Source organism: Pithys albifrons, chromosome 1 (genome assembly GCF_047495875.1).
Source record: "Pithys albifrons albifrons isolate INPA30051 chromosome 1, PitAlb_v1, whole genome shotgun sequence".
Classification (NCBI taxonomy): Eukaryota; Metazoa; Chordata; class Aves; order Passeriformes; family Thamnophilidae; genus Pithys; species Pithys albifrons.
The window spans coordinates 108,002,857-108,029,773 of NC_092458.1; the positions used below are offsets into that span (position 1 = coordinate 108,002,857).

The following is a 26,917-nucleotide window of genomic DNA, read 5'->3' on the forward strand; positions in this document are numbered from 1 at the left end:
TTTTATTCTACCAACTAGGACTAGCTAGATTCTCAGACAAGAAAAGTAACACTGCTGGTAATCCAGCCATCTCTTCTAGTGCTGAAAGGATGCAGTCACGTTCCTTGAGATAGTGAGAGTAGTAAGTTGAATTAAAGATGCTTTATTTTGCTTTCTCTGGTGGCTTCACTCTTTCATTTTAAATGGTTTTAGGAAAATAGGATTGAGACCCACATTCTGGATCAATAAATCTATTTTTCAGCTATTCTGGACATGACATTATATCATCTCTTTCACAAACTTATTGAGCAAGCTCCACCTGAAAATCTGTTTTATTACTCCACTGTGCTTGTTAGAATGTTATTTCAGGATCTGGTAGCTGTAATAGTCTGGGGCTTTCTAGTCTCCTATATAAGCTTATTTATGGGCAATCTGTGGCGCTTTTTTGCCCCCCAGTATAGGTCCTAGTTAAGTAACTTTTTTCCTCCCTATTTTTATTTTTACAGGCACAGTTACAGATTATGTATTATAACAAACACAACATTCCAATAATGTCTTAAAGACCTCCTCATATAATAAAGCAAGAGCTTTTGTTAATTTAATTCTTAGAGAGAAATATCCACAAATTTCACACCCTTATTACATTTCTGAATATGTTTTAAAAGAAATGCAGGATATTCCTGTTCCATTTGGCTGGAAGGAAGTCCTGCTGTAGAGCACGGCATTTCTGCAAGGGGTTGAGCTAAACTCAGCTTGAACCTGATTCTGCTTCTGGAAAACTTCCATTAGCTGTATCAAGGCTCCTGTTATTAGATAAACCTATCATGATAAGAGAAGCCCATATTTTGGCTGGGTGCTGTGGCTCATGCAGTGATAGGAGCAGAGGAGGCAACAAATATTTGCCTCGTGCGGTGACCCTGCATTTAACACACAAGGCACAAACTCATCCAAACAGGTGATGATTATACATTTTATAAATTTATAGTTGTTATGGAGGGTCAGAAAGCTGTTGGAGGAGAAAATGGAGAGAAGTGCTATGAGATTGAGACATACAAAAGACTTAAGTGCCACTCAATTGCCTTAAGGCATTCCCATTAAACATAATTACCCTACTTACTAAGCACCAATCATAGCTATTAAGTATCATCGGGTTTAAATTAGTTCCCTGGGAGACATCCCGTTTAAGCAGATTTCCCAGTTAAGCACAGGAAACTTCTTTTTTTTTAATCAGTCCTTCCTCTTCTCCTCTTCATTTTACCTGCTGGAGAGTTGGCAGTTTCATAACTATGGAAACAAAAGAACTCCCAGAGTGTTTATGAGGTGCACTAAGGCAAGAGAGATAACAGTGCTTGGTTTATGCTTCCAATGTAGAGAGTGGAGGGGTCAATTCCTCCTGAGTCTGGTGAGGATGCTGCTGTGTGAATGACTGGAGATGTTTAGACTGGCCTTAATCCTCCACTTCCATTTTCCCTACATTTGTTCTCCTCTTGTGTTAAAGATGTCATTGTCTACCTAGAGTGCATATTGCTTTGAACTGTCCATGGATTATTCATATATATTCTCCTACAAGTTCATCAGACATGGTTATTCTGATTTGTCTGTCCTTGTGTAAGTCAGTTTTCCAGCAGAGAATCACAGCATAACTGAGGCTTTAGGGGACCTTCCAAGCTCCCTCGTCCAGCCCCCTGCTCAAAGCAGTTCAAAATAGATCAAGTTGCTCAGGGACATGTCAAGATGAATCTTGAAGATCTCAAAAATACACTGTAACTTCTCTATTTTCTTGATTCAACTCTGAACAATTTTTTTTTAAACCATTCAGTTTAATTTTTCGTGTAGTTTTTGCTTGTAGAGTTGTGGTTGGGGATTTGTTTTTGGTTTTTTTAATTTATTTTCCAGTTAAAAATCACTCCTTTTTTCAATATTTTCAGCATTCTTTAAGCTTTCTTATGGTCTTCTGGGTTTATTCATCTTTAGCGTCATACTGTAAGACTGCTACTGTGTCTGCTCAATCTGTTTGTGTCTTGTATGTATGTATGGCTGGACTTTGCAAATGAAGATTTGGGAAGGGCTCTCCCCACGTGGGTGAGCCCTTCGAGCCTGTGCAGTGGATTTTTTAGGTGAGGCACAGCATGTGCAGAACTGGCCCCACCATTTAAATCCTAAATCTGGAGGGGCTTGTCTGCCAAAGTGCTATTGTCTAGCTAAGTTTGCTTCAATTCTTGGTTTTCCTCTTCAACTCCTCCTTGTGGATGCACAATGCATAGTTTAAACAGCAAGTCTCAAAGGAGTACTTTAATTTAAAGAGCTTATTTTCAGTGTAAACTATTTTATATGCCCATTTTCCCACTTTATATAGAAAAGTGGAGGAAAAACAGAGGCTATTTCATGCCTGCCACTTTGGATACATTACTGATTCAGATATGAATTAAACCCTTATCTGTTTAGTAGCTATGTTACTTAAATGTTAGATGGAAGTTGACTAGTATGGCTATCATTAAAGTTATTAGAAGATAACTGCATTGTAATTATGATGCGATTATACTTTCTGAATGACTCACCATATATGTGTGCCAGCACTTCCAGTTTACCTTCAGGAACAGATTTCAGGTGCAAGCTGCAGGAGGGATATTAAAATGAGAGTTGAGTTGTTAGAAAGCAAACAACCCCTCTGAAGTGCTGCCATGCCCCGGAATATCTGGTGTATTTTCTGTCATGCCCCTGCAGCACTTTAGGACAATTGGTGTTGTGTTTACAAGAAAATGTGAGATACTGTGACTACAGTAATATTGTTCTTAGAACAGTCTTGGGTAACCGTGGTCCTTAACTCAGTACTAATAAAGTAAATCAAATAGTAAATAAAAGATAACATAATGGCCAAACATGCATCTGGAAATGACAGATAATCATAACTGTTCTTGAGGAGAGCCCTGCCTCTCTAATCTACCAATGAATGGCAGGGGGGAATTTTTAATTTAAATTTTGTTGCAAGGTTTTAAAATATGTTGGTAGTCATGGGGTGAAACATAAAATACTGTCCTGGAATACAAACTAGGAAAAAGAACCGAAATTAGGAAATAAGATTAGAAATTGGGAATTATTTTTCATTGCAATGATGAGATTTAAAAAAAAATTTTCTTGAGTTACATACTAGTTTCAGTAATGTTTAACTTGTATATTAAAGAACTGGGAAGGAGGAAGAGGAGTGGAGAAAATAATAATCTTGCAGAAGATGTAGATGCTTTAAAGGTGAAAAAAGTGATGAACTTTAAGAAAATATAACTTGATGAAAAAGCACTATTGAAAGAAATTTAAAGGGTTTTCAACCTTTTTGTTTTGTTTTGTTGCAAATCTTTAGAATTTTCCAAAGTACATTAAGATCTACACATGGTAAATTTGGGTCTTCTGATCTATTATAGTGAATATATTCAAAAAGCTCGTAGATCAAGATTTTCTAAATAAACAAATTTGCTGATATAATAAGAAATGTACTTAGAGGGAAAAAGGAGTGATGATACAGTTCTCTTGTCGGCAAGATAATGCCTTTAGTTACATTCTGTGAATAAGAACACTGGTCTCTGGACTAGCAGTTGTAGAGGTTCTGCTGATTATTTGATACCCCTTTTATCCCACACAAGTAGTTTGCCCCTTCTCCAAGCACAGCCTTGCTATTTAAAATGAGTCAGTGGAACTTACAGGACATGCACTTGCTCAGCTACTGAACCTGCCTATTCTTCTTTCAGTTCTCACCCTCCTCACTCCCACTTTTGATCCTTTTCAATTCCTACATCATCTTGTTCCTCTGTTGTCTAAATCACAACCATAATACCTGTCAGAGTGGGTAGGTGAACATTCCCTAGGGGAGTGTTTCTTGCCCCCATTTTGTGCCTCCACATCCAGCCAGGAATGTTCAAGTCAGAAGGTGAAGTGATGAAACGAAGGGAGTACCGTAGCAGTTTGCAAAGTGCTTCCAGACTGCCTTGGATCTGTAGGGAGAACTGAATGCTGAGGAAAAAGAAGGAGAGAGAACGTAGGGGGTAGAAGGGAGAGAGAAAAAGAAGGAAGGAGACTCCATATTTATTTAACAGGTAACTTTTCTCAGGAGGCTGGCGGGTCTGGTTTTAAGATGAACATCCACCTACAGGCTCAGTGTGTCAGCAGTTGTGACATGGGGGCAGGGGAGCATCTTTTATACAGATGGAGAAAACTCAAGCATCTCAAATCCCTCTGTGGGGTGGCAGTTGGTGAAGAATAAATTTTTAATTTTTCTCTGGATGTGTTCAGTCAACCATTCATTCTTTTTTTCTTTGCATTTGTTCTGAGTCTCTTATGTTGTCTTTTCATGTGCATTGATGACTAGAGAAGACAGGTTTTCAAGTTTGTTTGTGCAACACAGATTACACATTTTTCCATGAACAACAGAGCTTCACATGTGGCCTAACATGCAGAACATTCCTGAGTATTATTGCAGTGCTACATAACAGAACAAAGCACACACGCAGAGTGCCTGTGCCCCATCCTCCTTTGCACTTGTGTCCATCTTACAAAGGGTTGCTCCTCCGATTTCAGTACAATACTATTCTCTTTAGTAAGAGGAGAATTGTATTCCTTTTCTGGTAAATAATGTGTTGTTAGTTTACCTACATTAATTAGTTGAACAATGCCTTGCAATGCTAAGCATGAATATACACATCACTGTATGTTTGGTCTTAGCTCAACACTGCTGTTGTCGCCCTCAAATTTAACGCAAGAGTGGATAAAACCAATATAATTCCTCATATCTATACATGCTAAAATGCTTTTCTATACATACAGCATCTATTTAGCAATTTTCTAATTATTAGGAACAAAATAGTAATTACATCATGGCTTCTTTGGCCATGAAAACACCCCCCGTTAAAAAGAGTGCTTTGGAGGATAACAGATGTTTTATCTCTTGGCCTCTGACTTCAAAGGAAAACAGTTATCTGGGAGGCACAAAAAGAAAAGGCAGTAATCAACTGTACTGTCATATTTGGTGAGCATGGCAATTGCTGACTCAGCTGCTTAATACAGAGCATCTGAGACTACCTGTTTGGGCAGGCTTAAAGTCTTTGAAATAATGGCAAGATGCTTGGAATAAAATGTTAAAATTAATAAGTTTGTAGTTTTAGTTATGTTTGGGTTTTGTTTTTGGGGTTTGGTTTTTTTTGTTGTGTTTTAACAAAATCTTTTACTGTTTATGACTTCTCAAAAGTAGAGACTGAATTCCTCTCACAGTGAATTTCACAATACGGGCTTATCATACAGAAAGCTATTTGTTTCCAGTAAAATGTTTAATTAAATGGGTCATAACATGTAGATAAAAAAATTAAATGTTTATGTAAAGCAAAGATGAGGGCATTTTTCTCCTTATGTCATGTTTCGGTAAGTGTCAATGGAAATCTTTCCTGCCTCAAAAATCTACAATAGCTTTTTATGCTTTCCTTTACTCCTTCCCTGGAGATTTCTTCAAGGGCAAAGTGGATATTACGATCTTTGAATGATTATACAAAATATAGAGAAAGGATTTAATTCAGATACAAGAAACAGTCTGTAGTCTATGGTCAAAGGCCCTTGTGAGGGGCAAGGGCTTAGTCTTGAACATTTGTCATTTTTCCATGGCAGATACAGGTTATTGGTTTCTAAATACTGAGTTAAGATAAAGTGTGTTACTCTTTTTTTTCCCTATTGAAAGGAAACAGACAACTCAATTATGTGTTTCTTTAAAGTGATCAGGAATAATATACAATTAACAAAAACCATCCACAGAGACATTCATTCAGTTGAAACAGTTAAATAGCAGAAAGAAAAAAATAATAATTTCAAGCTCTGTTGGAAACTGGGAAAATAGTATTTGCTAAGTCATACAAGAAAAAATTATGTTAAAATATTTAATTTTGATACATTTTAAAATATTAAGAAAAAATACTGAGAAGGTGATGTGTTAAACTAATTGAAAATACTCTGTACAAACATATATATTGATACTTCCTTCTTGTGCAAATGTATCACACCAGTGCAGCAGATAATGTTCACACTGTGTTTAGACCTGAACCTAGGCAAAACCAGGAATGATTTTTCTCCACTTTTGTACTGTCATTTGCTCATTAAATTAGCCTTTTCAGAAAAGGTCGATGAACATACCCTGTTGAGGAGTCTCTGTCAGAGCACAGCCAGAGATGTTGGAAAAAGCAGATGAGTTTGCTGCATGGAAGCAGGTGCAAGGTGATGTCAAAGGTGAGGCTGGGATCCACTTTACTGGAATTTTGGGTGTACATATGTAGTAGAGGGAAGAAGAATTGTATTGTGTTAGGCTGCAGTTCAGGTGGGACCATGGAGTTATGTCACCAGGAATGCATGAAAATGGGGCAGTGGGCAGGCAGAGTGTATGTGAGCACTGTGCTCCCAGAGACAATAAAGGGAACATAAATGGATGGAGAATTGCAGAATTTTTATTTTTAACAAAACATATATAACTGGGGTTTTGAAATAATTTAAAAGAAATATTTGTGGTTTTTTTCATTTGCATATGATTTAAATGGAGTCTTACTTCAGCCCTCCATGGGAAGAAGGCATCTGGAGAGCATTGGCAATCTTGCTTTAGGAAGAACTCTGCTTTTTTTAGATAATTTCCTTGGGCCCTTTAGTTTTCTTGCATGACCATGTCTGATCAGTACACATAACCTACCTCCACCCCCTTCTCAGTCTGTCCAAACTCTTGAGATTACTGGATGGGTAAGTGTGCTCTCAAGATTACTTGCATGACTATAAAGACGTGCAGTGGAGAAATTATTCATGTATTACAGTCTAAAGAATAGTAGTACCATTTTTTTTTTCATTACTAACAATTTAATATGGAGACAGAAAAGTATTTTGAGAGAAGAGTCGATAAAAATCCACGCAGTTTATGCTTTGGTCATCACTCTGAGAAGCCATAAAATTACAATGTTAATCAAAGAAGTCATTAACATTGCCAGTTGGATGTGCTCTGTGCAGTTGTTATTGTAACTTCATTGACTGTCTGCACTAAATTTTAAACAAGTAGCCTCAGTCCAGCTGTCCTCTCTGGGTATGTCTGCATGACAGAGGCTTTAGTTGATGGCAGCATTGATGTAAATTGATGTAAACTCTCCCAGGATTCCTGGCAAATACTCCAGTGTTGCTACTGACTGCTAAAACTCATGCAGTTCATCTTGACTGTGTTGCTGACTGGGCCAGCGAGATTAGACTAATGCAAATACACTGGGATGTGTTACACTCAGTTCTTAATGTGTCTCTGTAGCTGTGCCCTGTAATTGCAGCTGGTATTTGATAGATTCTTTGTTTGTGCTGTGCTTTATTCTTTTTATATTTGAATTCAAGGCAGGAGACAGAAGTACATGCTTTTCGAATCAAATTTGGAAAGCACTTATAACAGATGTTGATAATTGTATGGTACTTTTGGCACTGCCAGAGAAAAGGATGAACACAGCTGGTTGAACTGTATTTACTGAAAATAAAATGCTGTGTAAAGTTCTACTCATTTTTTGTGTAGTGATTAGGCTGGTTCAATGCAAAAGTATTTGAACAAAAAAGAAAAAACAATTGAAATTTTGGATGTCAATTGTAAAATGCTATTTTGGATTTCAGAAATAATCTAAATTGATTGCAAGTCATACTGCTGTAGTGTTGGAACTTCATTGCTTTTATCTTTCCTGACTTTTTCACCCCTTTATCTCCAGTTAGATTGTTATTCCAGAACTATTTGGAGGGATGACCTTCAGCAACCCTCCCGAATGTGCATGCCTTCATCTGTATATAAAATTAAATACTGTCTGCTGTTTTTGTATTGGTATGTCAGTTCGAGTGGATCCTTGTGGCATATCTCAGCCATGTTTATCCTTCAGAAAACAGTTTTGTATTGTTCACTGATTTTCCTTTACTTTGAGTGCATTTCCACTTTGAACTCATTAATATATGTATTGAACACCTGTCCTGTTTCAGCTCCCTGAGGTACCCAGCTCTTAACTTCTCTCTACTTGGAGAAGCAGCCATTAATTACCACTCTTTGTTTCCTATCACTTAGCTAATTTTTAATCCACAACAAGAATTTACCTCTTACCCTGTGGCTATTTATTTTCCTTAATAGTTTCTTGTCAAGTATCTTATCACAGGCTTTTGTCAAGCCAAGTAAGTTATATCTACCAAATCTCCCCCATTCTCCCTGTTTCATTAACCATGTCCAACAACTCAAGTCAGAGGCAGTGATTTCCATTCAGGGAGGTCCAGTTTTATCAATGTGTGTTTGTGTGCTTTCAGCTACTGTACAACTAAATGGAGTCATCTAGCCAAAAATGTCTTTAGTTTCTTTTTCTTAACATTGTGTGCTTTATTTGGCCTTTTTTTTGGTGAATGTATAGATAGATACCTGTGACAGCACCTCTCCTGCCTTTTTATTTAGATGCCCTCTTTTAACATTCATCAATCACTACTTTTGCAGTGGGGCAATCAAGTTGAAATCACAGCTGATTTTCTGTTTTGCCCAATCTTCCTTGAGAACACTTTTAAAACATTGTTTTAAAAATATTTTAATTATGAAAAATATTTTAGGAATATTTATAGAATAAAAATATGCCTGTTGCTTTCCTTAGTGAAAATTTGTGTGAAGACATTTCTCTGCAGTCAAGATACTCCTTCTGAACAGCATTGCTGCGTTCTGCAGAGACCATGAGCACTCATTCTGCTCTCCTAATTCTGTTACCACTTTTGCTTTGTTGCTACAGGTACAGTATAGTAGGAAGGGTGGCATTTACCAGAGCAGCAAAAGTTAGGGAATATGTATCCTAGCTGCTCTGTAGAACTCCTCAGGGCTACCTGCAGGCTTTGTGGCAGCTTCTTTGTGAGGCTTGTTCAGAGTTTGTGAAGTGTTTCAAGGTCTCAAGTATGAAAATATTTTAGATTTCCAAAGTTCAGGTTATCATTACTAATGTTAGTAAAAATTATGATTATGTTCAGGTGTCTTGTTGAAGTTATTGGAGAAATACTGACCGAAAAAAATAATCTTAAAAGCTACCTCTCTCTATAACCTCTCTTGTATCTCTCTATGAAGTTTTCAGTGACAGAATTAGAAGCCCACATTTCTACGTAGTATGAACTTATTCCTTTAATTATTGAATGTCCCACTCTTTGAAATAATACTCTTGTTTCAAAAGTTCCATGATAGCAAAGTTAGGAGATTCCATGCTTGGGTACGAGCTTTATCTTCATTTTCCACCTCCCTTCCATCTGTGGAAGATACTTTCTAATTATTTGTGTTTTGCAGATCACTCGTGGTCCTTGCCCCCATGCTGAGTGGAGATTACAATCTCCTATTAGCCCTTTTAAGGTCCAAGGAATGCCAACCATGCCATGTGTGAGCAATCTGCAGGCACCATTAGCACTGCTTCAGTAGCTCTTGATAACACTCACTATGAAGTCAATTAAAGACTTCAGGGGGTGGGTTGGACTGCTTCTTTTTACTAATAACTCTCATTAGGGGGTGGAGAATGGGGCACTTGAACAGGTGATTTTTAGTATTTTAAATAAGAAATGGCAAAAATACCCAGACTATCTTTCTCCTTTGTTTGCAATCCCTTCCTTTCTCTCTTTTCCATTTTCTATTTTTTTTCTCTATTTCTAAAACAAATTTCTTGAAAGATATGATATTTTACAAAGTCTGGAAGCAGCAATAACTGCAAATTTCAATAGAAGAAATCTAGACCGACAGTAAAGACAACAGAAATCAAATTAGTGTCTGAAAAGTGAAAGTCTTGGGCAGTCATTTTTCAGAGCATCTTCTGATCTCAGACAAGCACTCTAGTCATGATTTGGGCCGAATTGAGGGCACTCTCGCTTTTATAGAAATTTTCATACTGTGCAGCTTGGGAAACATGAGAGTTTCTGAATATTTATGAATATAAAGTTATTTAAAGAATTAAGTAGAATGTGTTGTAATTGTCCCTGCGATTATATATAAGCTTCAAGCAGCTGGAAGAAAGTTTATTGCTTGAGAGGAGACCAGTGGGCTGGTGTTCGGCCTTGAGCATCTGTTTTCAGTGGTGCTGCTAAATACTGTTGGCATTTAACTCCTAAGGTATAAGTGTTTCATAAAAGAAATGTCCAATGTAGAATAAGGCACACATAGGCTGTAGTAGTTAAAAAATTAAAAAACAATTCATACTTTTGGTTTTGAAATAAAATCTCCTACCAATCAACCTAGTTTTATGCTTATTGCAGAGAAATATTAGGAAAACAGAACTGTAAAGCAAGTTTAATTTTTCATAGAAAGAGATTCAGTATGGAGTTGTTTCTGTGGTTTGGGTTTTTCATTTTTGGTTTTTGAGGTGGGATGAACTCTCTTTTTTCTTCTTTGTGTGATTTTTTCCATTACTATTTTACAGATTTTCCAATGAGATATGGGAGTATACAGTTCATCTTTCTTTTCCCAAGGTTTTGCTTTTAGTAAGGAGGGAAAGTCTGTCTTAAACTGACTCAGGATGTGTGTTTCCACTCCAGGAACCATCATTATGATTGAAATTAATTCCAAACAGGAAGTGGGAGGACTTCCATTGTTTTTGAACAAATATTTTTCACTGGCTTGGAGGTTGTATGACTCAATGTCTTTAGTCTTGATATGGAGTAAAACTGAAAACAAAACCATAGAATTCCTATTCAAGTTTTCTGTTTTCCTTATGTGATCCACAAGATATTCAGATGTCCTTTTGAGAAATAAATTCATTAGCTAAAAACCATTATCTGTTTGGAAACAGCACCATGTGGTACAACCTCATCAGGGAGGCACTTCAGACGAATGCATTATACAGCGTTTCAACAAGAAAATATCTGATGCGTTTAAATGACCTTCGTATCATACTATGAGATGGTACGACACACTGCTTGTATCTGGCAGTTATTTTGCTACGAGTTAAGAAGTAATCTGGAATGGTTAGTTTAAATTCTTCAGGCACTTGGGTCTCACAGCAGCACATTTCTGGTGTTAAAGCTCCCATCCCATCCTGCTGGTGGGCGCATCTCATCTCGGTACAGCTTCTCCCCACAGCAGCAGGGGGATGCAGTGAACAAAGTCACTCAGGCAGTGAGAGGAAACTGCTTTTCTGTGTTCCTCTTTTTGAAATTAATTTGTCAGCTCTGAAACAAAACAGTTGCTTCTGTATTCGTAAAATTCACATAAGAGTTTGTACTTGTGAACTTTGGATATAGCAGCTATGATTTCACAAATCTAGCACTAATATCAGTTGTACTTACATATTTCTGCAGAATATTGGAGTTAACAGACTAGTCACCCCTCCCATGTATAGCAATTAAAAAACAAGGGTTTAGTGCATTTTTTTAGGTATTTTTTTGACAGCCTTTATTATACGTTGTTCAGTTTACACAGTGCTTATATTGGGGAAAACTAGTAAATATAATAGGTAATTAAATTTTTTCCCCCTCAGTGTACCATCTGTCTTCTGTTTTATATTTTTGGTATCTCGTTTATTTTTACTTAATACAAGGGAATGCGATGGAGAGGGGTTTCAAGATTAATACTTATTATGCAGTTATTTATTTTCAGAATTATTTACTTCCATCTTACTGAGTGTTTGATAGAAATGACTTAGCTGCTAGTGTGTGCAATAAAGATAAAATGAGAGATTGTTTACTTGTCTAAAAAGACACATTATTTGTTTTCTTTTGAAATAGCTGAGAATGTGAGATGTAAATTACCGTAGAAACGGTGATGTGCATCTCCATCAGAAGAGTTAGATTTATAAAGGAGTATCAAAAGCAAATTTAGAAATATGACCTGACATTGCATTAAACAACAATTTTCAGCCCAATCTTGATATCTCCCTGAGTAACTGCCCTGGATTTATTTTTGTAAATTCTGTTAAGAATTGTCTTTTGGACCACTGTGTGAGGAACTATAGAAAGTATATACAGGCAATTGCAGAGATTGATGAGACTGATCTATTTAAATAATCAGAAAAGAGATCAAAATAAGTCTGATAATCCATTTGCATCTGAGATTTGAGGTCAGTTAGTTGTCCATACTCACCCAGGAAACCTATGGTAAACCAGATAACTTGTTTTCATTTTGTGCATTCCAGCCTCATACCACAGAAATGCTGCCCTATTACATATAATAATCTGAGCGGCTTAAGGTGTTACATCTGTTTAGTACTTTTCTTTTTTTTTTCCTGTGGCTTATTTTTGTTCTAGTCTGTTATTCCCTACTAATGGTATAGAGGTGGAAAGCTTGTAGACCACTTTTGTCTCACATTCCTCTTGCTGGCATGTCTAACCTGCTGCATCCATACTTAATTGTGTCCTTAGAATGCTAATCAACTTTCACTACAGGCCAGAAAAATCCATAATGGGTGCACTGCTGTTGCATGTATGTTAAAAAAAAAGAGTATCTGCTTTATATAAGTAGAAATAATATCTGAAAGCCATAGAAAATAGCAGTGATCGGTATTAAATTAATACTTGAAGAGATCTTAAACGGTATTACATTAGACAGTTCCTTGAATGACTCAAGGCTCTAAAGTTATATTTTTCCCATCTAAGAGTCTGAGCCATGTACCCTGGCAAGATATGTTAGGTTTTGCTATTAACCCTTCTTTGGCAGTTAAAAAGAAAGTTTGCAAAATATCTTCTACCCCAATATCATAGGGCAAATAAGGGCCATTCTTAGTGCTGAGGTTACTGAGAAGATGTAAATTTTATCTCTATATTTTGGCGGTTTTGTCTCTCTGTCTTGGTGCTGGGACGGACTCCCTCAAGGAGAAGAGCAGGGATGAAGCCTCTATAATCAGTACCCTGACCCTGGCTTGGGACCTTCTGCCTCCCAGCTTGGGTTCCGTCAGATTCAGTTACTCTGACATCCTAAGGGGCCGTGTCCAGGTCCCAGCCAGCCTCTGTTCAAGTATCCTATCATGTGCAAACATACAGTAACAATAAATGATGAAAATGATAGCAAGGCTTTGCCCTTGAAAGGCCCCTGCATAAATCCTGGTTGTCCCTGGTGTTTAAGAACTCATTGGAAGGATATTATATGACTTTAAAAATCTGATTCATAATATATATTGGTGGCAATTTTAACTTATTATTTTGAAACAGAAATTTGCCAAGGGCTTTAAATGTTATCTTTTTTTTTACTGTCAATTCAGGTATATTGCTGTTGCTTAGTTCTGTAAACTCTATCACCATGAACACTTCTCCCAATTGAAAAAAACAACAGGGAGTAAGCAAGAACATAAAATTATTTTTAGAAAATGCATTTTTAATTACTGAACTGCTTAATTATTGAGTACTACTGAAAATATCCTGTGAACCTCATCATTATGCAAATGTATTCCGTTTTGGAAACAATTAAATGATAATAAAGCATTCTTTTTTCTTTTACAACATATTACTGTAATGAAGCTGTTACCTCTCAGTGTGCATTTTAATGAGTTTTAAGTAACATTTTAATGAGCTCGACATTACCATAAACCCAAGGATTAGATAAAATTGAATTTACTGGAAAAAGGGAAGGGTTCATTAAGAGTTAATTATATAGTTTAAGAAGAAATATAATTCATTTTATGATGTCACATCAACCATGAATCCAGCAGCAGATCTAGACTTACTAATAGGCGTAGAAATGCCATTATTATATTGACATAAAAACATGGGTTTGCACACTACTGCTCAGGTTTCCAATGAAAGTTTCTGTACCGAAATCTCTGGGTCAACTTTGTTCTTATCCAGCTCATTATTACATCTGAGGAGGAAAAATACCAAGGTTTGTATTACTGGTTTGTAATTCCACCTACTATTTTTATAAACATCGTGAACAGTGAAAGCAAAGTTTAATGGATTTACCATTGCCAGTAGGATCTGAGGCAGGTTCTGAATAAATGTCTTGGATTTATCATTTTATAAAAGGACTGGTAGAGATTTGAATCCTAACTGCCAGCTGTCCTGACATGCCCACTGTAACAGTGCTGAATGCAGTCCAGCCTCTTTGATGGCCAGGAATCACAGGTAAACTCCCACACAAAGCTTTAAGGTGCCTGTATTGTAAATTCAAATGTACATTTAGATGTCATTCAGATGCTGCACAATGTGGATTGAAAATGCTCAGTAAGTTCAGTCACACACTGCTTTACGTCTGCTGATGTTGTAATTTCTGTTTAGCCTTTTGAAAAAAGTATGGAGGGTTGCAGCTCAGAGCCATGAGATGCTTGAATAGGAAAAAACAGGAAAAAAACCGTATTTTGTTCCTGTCACAGCCCTTTAGTGGGGTTAGGAAAACCTCTGAGAGGGTTGAAAGCTTTCATGAGACTCAGTAAAATGAACTTGATCTCCTAAACCCTGCTGTTGGAGGGAAAAGAGCATTCTAGCAAATAGCTGCTTGAGAGAGAGAGAAAAATCATGAACTGTGACCAGAAGTTAGACCTGCTGGAGTTGTGTCACTTCTGCAGGAACCAGAACCAAAGGTGTGCCCAGAGAGTGGCAATTCTGGTTGCTCAGCTTCAAAATGCTGCCGTGAACCTGTAGACCTACACTAGAAGGATGGCTCCTTACAGCAGAAGTCAGAGTACTGGTGGCATTTGAAAGGGAAGTCTAATTAGTACCTTGGGTTGGATAGGAGCTCAAAAGGAAGGGTGAGGAAGAGCTATGAAACAGGTAATGAATTCTGGATATGACAGGAAGGAAGTAAAGTGCCAATGAACATGTGATTATGAGTCACAAGGTACTGAACTTCTTTTTGCTCAGCACAAGTATTTCCATGCCTTCTAAATTGTCTCCAGTGGATCTGTTGCTAGGAAAGGAAGAAAGACCCAAAGAACAGAAGTTGTAAAATCAAATATGTGCCAACCTCTGGATAAGTATTGTTTAGTGCCCCGTGTTTTCTCCCTCAGAGACTCACCTCCTTGTATGAACATGGCAGCATAGCCAGGCATGTGGAATACTTCAGAGGCAAACTGAAAATGTTCCACACCTATATCTGGAATTGTTCAGAAAAGGAGGAGCAGAGCTACAGAGGTCCTCCTCAAGGGAGAGTTTAATTCAATTTGCCATAATTGAAGCTGCACAAGCAAACTACAGAATGTTTCCACTTCTCCTGGTCTCAGAGAAATCCCTCAGCATGCACTGGTTATATGAGCTATAGTATTTTCTATATTCCTTATTCTAAATATAGAGAAGTACAGTGCATAGTTTAACAACACATTTTCCTTGGTGTAAAATCTGCTTTAAATAGTACTATTCTCTTCTGGCTACTTATTTCCTCCACTTGTAATAGCTTGTCATTCTCTCTGTTGCTTATGAATCTGGGCTGTGAACTGGGTCAGTAGAGTGATCTGGGTTAAAAACCCTCCAAACAGGAGATTTTTAAATTTTTGTGTGTGTAATTGGCATGGAGAAAAATGTTTGTAGTACTTGGCCTAAAATCTATCCCAGGTGAATACTGTGGCAGGCTAAAAATCCCCTCTATCCCATCCGGTCGAGTTTAATAATCTAATCTGCCTCTTTCAATATTATGCTTTGTCTAACATATGGTGCTTGAATACTTTATCTTGTCAGTATAGCCTCTAGTTTTCCACTGCAATCAAAGAATGACAGTATCCATATAAATGTACACAAATTAACTCTTTTGTGGAGGCTACAGACACAGGCACTGTGTGTCTAGTTAAACCCCATGCTAAGAGAGAAGGAAATTAATTATTTAAATGTGCTGGGAGGTTCCTCATTAAACCTGTTTAGTTATTAAATATGCCTGAGCTGGAATAGAGTTTTTGTTACACTTGGAGTTGGAAGGGAGGTGAGAGGAAAAGATTGCAAAAATGATTTTATGCTCTTAATTGTCAAATTAACAGAGGCCTTTCAGGTACTTCAGAGGAATGTGAGCCCTTCATCCAAAGGGCTGTTCCAGCTGTTTAGTAATGCAGATGTTAAAGGCTGTTTTACAGGTACAGCTCCTGTTGCTTCTTCTCTGCAGACTGAGGTAAATAGTTACTTGAGTTGTGCTCTTTGTTGAGTTGTGCTCTTTTTCTCTTATTTTAAATCTGTCAGTAGATTTGTAGTTACCCTGTTTTTCTCTTATACTGGACTACCAGAGAAATATTCAGCACCAAGGGTTTACAAGGTTGTGTGGCATATGGGGGATTTATTTTATTCTTCCAGTTTTATGGACTGTTCATTTTTCTATTACAGAGAATTTGTTTTACACAGAATAATACTTTGGAAAAGTGGTAGTAGTTATAAAAAAAAAAAAGAATTGTTTCACATTTACTGAAACTCAGAACATTATGCTACTGTATTTTCAACAGTAACAGTATGTCCGGGAGTTGGTGTAACCACTCAGCTGAAGGTCATTTGGAGTCTCAGGCACAGTGTGACTGGAGGGTGGAGCAGGACACCCAGGGTCTGGTCTCCCTCTGGATGCTTAAGCTCCCCTTTCAAAATTGTTGCTTCAGGCTATTACGGATGGTCTTTGCTCCTGCTTCTTTATTTCTTTTTCTTTTCTCTTGCATGATGCAGTGAATAATAATGAGAGCAGTGTGAACTCTTATATTCTAACTCTTATATTCTTTTTCTCTTTTGAAAGTAAGTGGGAGAGCTATCTTGTATTTATAGAAACTGTTCCTTATGCTACTTGAATAGCTCAAAACTTAAAGAGATTTCTGGTAAACTACACTAATTTCTTCTTTGTTTTTATTTAAAACTCAAATTTGGGGTTTGCCTTCCATGTTTAGACCATAGAAAACTACTGTTTTGTCTAGTTGGTTTTGAATTATTTCCTAGTTGGTAATACGTTGACAAAACTCAAATGACTTTGTCCTAAGAGCATCTTTAATATGGATTCTACATATCACATTGCTCCTTCTGTTCTTTAAAGCTCTGGAAGCTTAAATGTATAATGCAGAATGTAACGATGACTAGTGACAGATAAGTTATATTGCACTGTTCAAGGTAATCCAGAAAAATTAGCTGACATTTTTAATCAGTTGTTAAATTTGAAAGATTTTTAAATTCATTTTTTGAAGGAAGAATCCAATGGTGAAACTTCAAAGAAAACCCCAGCACTGGAAGGGAAAGGAAAAGGTTTTGTTTTCCACAGAGATGGTAGAGTTGAAATTTTAATGAACAGTGTCATTGGGCCATGCATTCTTGCTTTTTAAATTTATTGTATGGTATTAAAATGATATGTGGTCATAAGTTGTAGAGGAATTTTAGGGGGTGGGGTTTTGCTTTATTTCTTGTAGAGGGAGTGCCACATGTGACTGGAGAAGAAGTTGAGCCTTTCAGATGTTTTGTGACAAAGATGAGATTAATGATAAAGCAGGAAATGCCGCTGCTGAGCCTGAGTGCCATGACATGCCCATCTCTGGGACAGAGGACTTGAGGCCAGCCAGGCCCAGAGAGCAGGCCTGTTTAAATGGCATCTGGCAAGCACCTAAAAATGGCCTGTTGACATGAGGACAGTTTGCAGGATGGGAAGTGAGCTATTTGAGAAGAAGCAGATGGCTCCCACTGCTTCTGTGTGCCAGCTGTGGATGCACCTCATGCTCCATGTCTGTTGAAGTGTGGCTGCACAGTCCCCTTGTGATAGAGTCACAAAGGCTTATTGAGAAATACATGCCTTGCTATGTCTGCTCCAATATCTTGTTTTCAATTCTGGCCTCTGAAGGGAGCAACAGAAAAACCTTGGCAAAAAAAAAAAATCATGCTTACAAAAATATTGAATAGATGGGTTTTAGCTCATAATTAACAGATAGAGACCATGGTTAGGCATGGAGAAAGGGGGATGGATGGATGGATGGATGGATGGATGGATGGATGGATGGAAGAGGATTCCTATATTGGGCAACAGCCTATTTTGTTTGATGTTTTGCCTAATGTGGGTAAAGTATAGCAGTAATGTGGCAGTGACCCCCTGCCAAGATGGGAAAGCATCCCAGCTGTTGTGTATGTGTTGTGCATGTGTACACAAGAAGTTTATTAGAGGCTATTCACACTTCACTGGAGCTCTGAGATTGCAGTCTGTATTATATTGGCTAAATGAAGCATATAACATTCTATATTTCTCATAAAAGAAATATTCATTCATTTGTATTTGTTTTCATGATTCTCATCTGCTCCCATTCCTTTGTTTTACTGAAGGCACATGTATTTTTTAGGTGTTTTGGCTGGGCTTGAACTCAAAGCCCAGGAGACTGAAGCAGCTGAAGTGGTTTTAGTAGAACCAACTTCAGTTTGGAAACAGAAAAAAACCACAGTTGTTCAATGCTGTGTCAAATTCCAGGTAGCATTTATTAGGCTGGGCCTAGTGCTGCAATGCTACTTTTGCACTCACCACTCACATCAGTAAACCTGCATGCTAATATGCTGTGGCTTCTGAACTTTATTAATTAAATCTGGACTTTCTGGGGAATGCCTCTACTGTACACATATACCCATACTGTGTAGCGCAGTTTCTCATGTGCTTTCCTGATGCACATGATGAAAAGCTCTCACCTGAATTTTGTTGGTATGAGGAACATCTGAGCTTTTTAGATACTGTTGCTTTTAAATGTCTTTTATATATCTCTAATTCCTGTAAGTTTCTATTTAGTGGCTTGGTTTGTTTGTTTCGTTTTGTTTTTCTACTTTTGCTTATTAGAACCAAAGAATGGCTGTACTGCAAGAGGGCAAAGGTTTATTTGGTCTGGTTCATCCCTTTTCTGACAGTAGCCTACAAGGGATTGTGGGGGATTGCCTCTTTTACTAAACATGATCCTTCCTACTGCATTGCTGGGAAAGAAGCATAGTTGATGGGATTTGAAGAGTCCTCTGGTGCTTTTGGTGAAACTAGTCCCATATTCTTGCTGCAAAGACACATGCTGGCATAAAAGTGACAGTGAAAATATACTGCCTTGGTTCTGGTGTGGTGTGTTTTGACCTGTGTTTGCTTCCACATTTGATACTCACTTTAGCTGGAAAAAAACCAAATTATTTGCCCATGAATTTCTGAATATGTAGTCCATTAGATGGGAAGATCATGTAAAAGCTAACTTCAGGCTTGAGTTAAACTGCTAAATGTCTGATTCTTGTTAAATTTAAAGACTTACAACAGTCTGTGCACATTTTTCAAAGTTCATTGTCTGCAATTGTGGCATCAGTTCTACTAGAAAGTCCCTGAACTTTTAAGCAAGTGGTTGGGTTTTTAGTTTTAGTGAAATAAACCTCCTAGTCTCTTGCCAACATTAGCAATCTGTGCAGTGCATTCATCAAGGGTGATTATGCTTTAGGAATAAAAGAAAAGAAATCTGCTCTGTATCCTAGAGAAAATTTTTCAACGTACTACGTTGTATAGCTTTAGATTTCTGAAATTACTTAAATGTGGTCTTCAGGATATTTGCATTCATAAAGAATACTTGGTTATGCTTATTGCTTCCCTTTGCCTTTCTTGACTGTCAAAACACAGTGATGCTTTTGAAGATTTATAGCAGATGGGTAATGAGATTGCTGACTGTTAACTGCAGCATTCAGAATTTGTTGGTGGAAGGAGGTGGGAGTTTAAAAAAAGAGAGAAGATTATTGGGGATTCATTGCAATGAAGACAGGTGATAGAACTTTGTTTTCAATCAGGAAGCTTAAACATAAATATATTATGTTCTAAATTAGAAAAATCTCCACTCTTCATGCTATCTAGTAGTCAAATAAAATCTTTCAGAGGAAAATATTGCAGAGATATCAGATTGCATTTAAGTGATCACAATGAATCACAAGAAAGACAAGGACATTATACAATTTTTCAGTAAGTGTATTCAGGCTGTATTGCATATGCTTAAATCAGCACAAATAGCCTTTAAAAAAATCAGAAAGAAATCATAAGCTAATGTCTTCAATAACTATCCCTTGTATACCTGTGTAATTGTGTAAAGTGGAAGATAGGTTGGCAATGCCCTTAACTGGGTTAACTGCTAAAGAAAGATGTCAAAGTTTGACGCTTGCAGTGTGTGCTGTAAATAGGAAAGGAAAAAGTTTGCCTTCTTTCCTGACCCTTGTACACCTCAGACTGAAATTAAGACAATAAAATTCATCATAAAGTCCCAATTGTTTCTCTGTTTATATCTGTATGTAGGACATTTTAGAGGATGTGCCAGAACAGAGTGTTTTTTCCACATGTTTGTATTTGCTGAGGCCTGAGGATAAGGAGCAAGCTACCTTTAATTGTAATTATACTAAGTTCCTGAGTTCAGAAGTACATTAAAATACTGAGTGATAAAAAGGGATGAAGCCAAAAGAAGTTGCTGAATTGGTGCAGAAGAAGATTTTCCTTTTGCTTCTTGATGCAGGTATCTTTGTGCTGCTCTCTTCATCACTTTGATTTCTAGGTACCCTACTGATCAAGCATTGTCAAAGCTGCTGGACTCCTTGAAAAAATACTAATGTCTCTGAAAATGAATCTCCTGGGTATGGGGCCTCATTTTAAGCTAAAGTCTGAACATTTTGAGACATGGTAAATTAGCTAGTCTTCATATCTGGTAGGCAATATCAGTATCAGGAGATAGGTGAAGGATGGGAAAAAGAACAAAAGGAAAAAATGTATCACTGTTTATAATTTTTTTTTTAAGATAGCAGCTTTTTTCACACTGTGCACATGCAGGGGGAGCTCAAGAACTCCCTGGAAATCTTGTCTAGGACTATTGCCTATGCTGTGTTTTTTGTTTTTTAAAATTTTCATTACAAAATGTGACTGAGGCAGTTTCTGAAACAAAGAGGTGGGGCAGCAGCATCTTCAAAGTGTATTATTATTGTCTGGAAGGAGAGCTGTGTGTGACCCCTTGGTTTTTTTTCTGTCACCCCATTTCAGCAGGTAGTGCTGGATTGCTCAGGGACCATTGCAGTAGATCATACACATTAGTCAAGTTCCAAAATACCCCCCTGCACCATATGCTACCTAAAGTATAGTAATCCTTTAATCTGTCCACTGTATGACATCTGGGCACTTATTTGACATAATAATTCATGTCAATTGTTCATATCAGTATGTACCAGAGGAGGGAAGTGCCAAGCAATAGTGGAGAGAGATGAGGATTTAGGGAAATGCCTGGGAGGGGAGTGCCTTCGATCAGGGGAGACATACCTGTGTGAGGCGGGTGACCAAACTGTCACTGATGTGTCTGCATAAAATCTTTACATGGGAATAATATTATCCTGAGATAAGCACAAAACAGAAAAGAAAGGAGAAGATAAACTACCAGTACTCAAGTTACAGAAGCCTATTAATATTTACTCAAAATCTCTTTATACCCTCTAGTCAGCACAACAGATGTAGCTGTGTTTTAAGACATTATCATTCATTGAAAAAGGCAAAAAAGATACTCTTTCCCTCCCTTCTGTCCCTGATAATCTCAGATGTTCTCTATGCACACCGGGGGAAGGAGGTAGAGAGACCAGCACTGGTGGCAGAAGAATGCAATTATCCCAAAGCCTCCTGACGGGCATCCATTTCTTCCTTCCAGCTTAGCTGCTCTGACCACAGGCTGGGGGCTCGTGGGACATGAACCAGATTGAAAAAGTGGAAGAAGACAGATGGTTATTTGTAATCATCATGTAAATGTAAATCCTATAAAAATGTTTTCTTTCTAAGGGCCTGAAAGCTGGAAAGCAGGATTAAGGCATGGATATCTAGCCTAGAATAATTTTGACCCAGCCACCTTTGGTCCTACCCCATAAACATTGGGGCTTTATCTCCACTTCCTTTAAACAAATTGCTGGAGCCTCGGCTGAGGAAATTAATTCGGTTTCCATGTAATGCGCTGAGTTTATGAGCATCAGTTTGACCGAGCCCTGGATTTGGGCCTAAGCTGGCAGGTGCTGTTAAGCAGTTGCCTTCATAGCAGGGGCTCCTTTTTGATCCTTTCCTCCTCCCTCTCTGGCCCTGACAGGTGCATGCCCCTCCCGTGTTTATTTCCGCTCTGCCATCCCTGGATGTTCTCACTTTTTCTGGTTATGCTCCTGGGTACCTGGAAATGGCCGTGCAGGGCTTTGCATGCCTTAAAGACTGATGTGATTGCTCACAGACATCTATCTTGTTTGAGAAGCATCAGCTTATCCGAGCCACAAAGAGACCGATCAAACTTTAATTAACTTTTGTCCGCAGCGTCACTGTGGGCTGTGTTGTGCGCTGTAGCCATCCTTTCCAGCTCTCCAGTCCCTCAGTGCCTTTCCAGAGAGCAAGGTTTAGCCATCCAGGGGTTTTTGCCCTTCCAAGACTCTGCTTTGAAACGTGAGGGTGTTTGATCTGCAGCTGGGCTGGAGAAGGGGAGCATCTCCCCTTTGTGTCACTGTCGCTGCTCTGGGGTCCTGCTCTCCAAGGGCACCGGTTGCGCTGCCATACCAGGATGGCTATGGTGGGGTGCCAGACACCTTTCTCTTTGGCTCTCCTTGTTAAATCATAAAATCACAGAAAGGTTTGGGTTGAAAGGGGCCCAAAAGATCATCTCATTCCAGCACCCCTACTGTGAACAGAGACACCTTCTACTATACCAGGTTTCTCAGAGCTCCATCCAGCCCAGCCTTGAACACCTCCAGAGACTGAGCATCCACAACCTCTTTGGGAAACTATTCCAATGTCTCACCACCCTCACAGTGAAGGAAGTAGAGCAGCATCCAAAATGCAGGAAAACATGCAAAATGTAGGGAAATCCCCAAAATGCAGGGAAATACCTAGGCAAGTGCAAAGGGAGCGGCATAAGTAATGTTGAAATTGGAATAAAGCAAAATAAGAACACAGGATGAGGAAGAGAAGGCTGGTGGCAACATTTTGCCACTGTGTTGAATTTTTAAAACATTAGTGTTTGTGCCCTGCCAAAAGGGCCCTGAGGAGGGCTGGCTTCTCAAGTGAACAAAAGCCCCTTCCCAGTGTGTGGAGAGGGTGATCTGCTCAGGCACACTAATAGTTATCTGGAAGTACCCAGCAATTGTGAATAATTGGCTGAGGAATATTCTGCAGCTCTCAATCATTTTTCTGTTTTCACAGATGATTGTACCATTAGATATGGTGAATGCACTAAGCTGTGCTGCAACTTTTCCATTTACTCTGCTAATACGTGTGAACTCAGCTTCCAGTCAATGCTCCTTTTTTCTGTGGCTTCCTGTGCCAAGCTCAGCAGCTCACACTCTGGCCCCCTCTTCCCTGCTCCCTCTCTCTTGGAGGGGATGTTTGGATATTCTGGGCTGGCGGGGCTGATCAGATTAATGTCTGTGCTTTATTTCATTGTTGTTAGATTGCATTAAAAGTACTGAATCACAGGAATGGCAGCACTGAATCACAGGAATGCCCTCTGCTCTTTACATTGTTTTTCTCTCTGCTTTAATTACTTTTTCCCCTTCCTTCACCTGGCTTTTTCTTTCTGCTCTCCCTAAACTTAGTGCTCCCTCTCTTCCTCTGAGTTGTTGTCTCACTTTAATTTATATTCCACACATTTTTCGTTTATCTTTGTCTTTCTGTCACTGCTTTATTTTTTCCCTATTTTTTTCTCCGATCATTTTTTTTTCTCTCCAAAAGACAGAATGGTTTAGATGGAAATGGTGAGATATAACTATTCAAGACTCGCATATATGCTGAGGTACAAAGCAAGATTAAGCAAGGCCTGTAGCATCAATTTTGTCTTCCATTCAAGCCAGTTTTGCAGTAAGACTTTGATAAAGGAATGTGATAAAATCAAATCACCTCTTAGCCTCATATTCTGAGGCTGATTGGAACCTTACACAGTTGCTGGGATGATTCAGAGAAAGTTAATGTAATTTGCTGTGTATCACTCCAAGAAACTGTAGTTGTCAGGTTCATACAGCAGTGGGAAATGTTCAAGAAAAATGCTGTCCTTGATATTGCTGCCAGGAGTTAGGAATCAGGAATAGAACGTCATTATGTGGTGGGATCTGCTGATTTTCTGGGGATCTTCCACTAATGGATTTACACTGAAGTTCTATAATTGCAAATAGAATCAAGCCAATAAAAATAATATTTATTTTGTGTAATAATAATGGAGGAAGTTGATTTTTATCCATTTGCCAGTTATCTGAAAGTGGACATAGCATTGTCTAGAAGTATTTTTTCTTCTTGTGTATCATGGGGATCATGGAGATACCTGAAGATGCTTCCTAAAAAAAACATGATTTTGTAAAAATTTTTCAGGTTCTTTCCCTGAAATTGCTGCAGTATTGGCTTTCTTGACTTTGCAAAATGTTGTACTATCATCATATTGTTTCTGTGCAGTCCATTGGATAAGTTATTTCTCCATTTCATCTTGAAGTTCTATAAAGTCCATTTCTGTCAATTTGATTATTTTGAATCAAAAGCGTACAAGTGAGTTGTATTAATCTGAAATATTTTGGGGTTTTTTTGTGTTCTGTTGAAAAAAAAATGCATCAATTGAGTATGTCACCTAAGAAGACTACAGGTTCTTTCCAGAGCTGCATTGGTTGCCAATTCAATCCTGTCACTTTTATTTTATGCTTCAAGTGCCAAACCTAGTTAGTCACTCTTTTTGTGTGTGTGTGTGTGTTAGAAAAGGAATTAACTTCCAATTAATTCCCTTCTTCCTCCGGGATCTACCTGTCTATCCCAAAATGGGGAACAATAAAAGTTACCTTGGATGTCATTTCGAGTGCCACAGACATACAGCCCACTCCCCTCAGCCTATTCAGAAACCAATTCTTGTATGTAGTAATCATATTTTTCTTCTGCCTTATTACAGAACAGAAAAATATTCATTTCCAAATGTTAAAATGGGGCACATTTTATTAACATTGAAAGCAGTAAATTACCTCTGCTTATGAAATGAGACTGAGCAATTTCTGCTGAACTCTTCCTGACTTGCCCCTTTGCTAGGATACAGTGTTTTCTAATTTCTCAGAGGGCCCCGGTTCCATTAAGGGCGAGAACTGTTTTAAATCTGTAATGAAAGCCATAGGTAGCTGAAACTCAAGGAGGGGCAATGCCCTAAATTCTATTTCAGTAGCTCATCTAGAGCTATTTTCAGTTTTATGTTTGTAAGAATGTCAATTAACCTAGAGACTAGGACACACATGGAAGAAAAACGATGAAGTGGATATCATTTTAACACACTGAAGCCAACTAGTTGTATCTAATCCTTTACAGAACTTTGATTTACATAACAAGTTGGCCTGTGTTGACAGATTTAGTTCTCAAACAGCTTGGTGATTTAAATGCCCTTTCTTTTCAATGTTGTGGGGCAGTGCTGGTGAAAGTTGCACAAATATTAGAACTAAAAATACAGAAGGAAGAAATAAATATGCTGGAAGCACATTACTATCAGCTTGATTTCTCTGAAACCTTTCAGAACTGGTGATCACTTTGTTATGAATTTGGTGATAACAATAATAACAGGAATAACAACAATACCCTTAATCAAGGTGTGACTCTGCAGTATCAGCTCTGTCTCTTTTTTACCTAACTTATGCTGAAGTTGGAGATCCAGGCAAGGCAGATATTCACCATATTGTTTTCTGTTATGAAAAGAACTCAACGTCTGACCTGTAATGCTACTTTTACAATGACAGAAAGTGACCCTGTCAAGGTTAAAAAAAGTAATGGGTGCTACAGGTCTTTCCAATTTAAATGCAGAGAAATGTTCTTATCTAGAGAAAAAAGCAAGAGAAATAAAAAGTCAGCTTTGTGAAATCTCCTTCCATTGGACAAAGCAGATCCCTCACCAAGTTCTTTTATGAGATCATTTACAGTCAACATCAGATGTGAAGTCATCACTTAATAATGGTTTAGGCACATTTGTTTGTTTAATATTATACATTTCTACATGTATTTTTTTCTCTCCACTTACAGTGTCATCTCTTCTATTAATTTGTTTCTTCTTTCCCTCATTTATTCCATTAGTGCTGCGGGATGACTTCCGGCAAAACCCTACGGATGTTGTGGTGGCAGCTGGAGAGCCTGCCATTCTGGAGTGCCAGCCACCTCGAGGGCACCCTGAGCCCACCATCTACTGGAAGAAAGATAAAGTCCGGATCGATGACAGGGAGGAGCGGATCAGTGTGAGTACAACTCAGCCCACAGCCAAGTACAGCACAACTTCATGGTTTTCTAGCCTTTCCTTTAGACACTTGTCATTACTCTTGGCATGTTGCCTCTCTGAGCTTTCCCAAATGAGGGCAGAAGGTTTGGCTCTCTACCTTGAACTTCTCTGAGGGCTGGTTTGTAAATCGAGTATGATGGAGATCCATTAAACTGTAGCTTTGGTCATATAAGATGCTTTGTTAGATAGGAGACTCAGTGAATGTCTTTGAGTGATTTGGTCTTTTCTACAGCTCAGTTCAGTGAACTGAGAAAATCAGACTTATATCAGAGAGGTGTTTTATAGGTAAAATCAGTCATATCTCTGAGGTACACAAATACTCCATGGGAAAAAGCCAACAGCTTAGGATTATATTAGTAATGTTATAGTGTAGTAATTTGGATGTGAATTCTAAATGGAGGCTCAAGTCATCCTCTAAAGAATTATGGCTCCTGAATGGGAATACATATTGAGTAATTGAGTAACACCAGCTGAATTCTGTGACTGTTCATTTCTAATACTGAATGAAAAAAGAATCGGCAGAAATACCTAGCTTAGCCAGTGATTAGAAATAAATCATGGTCTGTGTAAGCAAATGGGATAAATCAGAGGTGTGAGGACATCTCTCACTCCTAATTTTTAAATGCTTAGCTTTTCACAGTTAATATTCCTTCAACAGAGTTATATATTGTATGTAATGATTCAGTGCTGACTTTGTTCAACATGGAAATACTGTCAGGAAGATTGTTTGTGGCTTTGGATGCCTAAGGAATTATTTCAAGCCAAATAATCTTAAGTTTTGCTATTTGTGGACCAGGCTGTCT

General features: G+C 38.1%; 1 protein-coding gene across 15 annotated transcripts in view; it reads left to right on the forward strand.

Moving 5' to 3' along the window:
- Nucleotides 1–26,917, forward strand: part of ROBO2 (roundabout guidance receptor 2) — a 444,791-nt gene that overhangs the window by 269,394 nt on the left and 148,480 nt on the right. For 14 of the 15 annotated variants that reach the window (XM_071563317.1, XM_071563336.1, XM_071563371.1 and 11 more), the window contains exon 3: nucleotides 25,916–26,073. The exons of the other annotated variant lie outside the window; for it this stretch is intronic. In XM_071563317.1, the coding sequence (XP_071419418.1) occupies nucleotides 25,916–26,073 (158 nt within the window). The remainder of the gene's footprint in view (nucleotides 1–25,915; nucleotides 26,074–26,917) is intronic. 15 annotated transcript variants of the gene reach the window in all.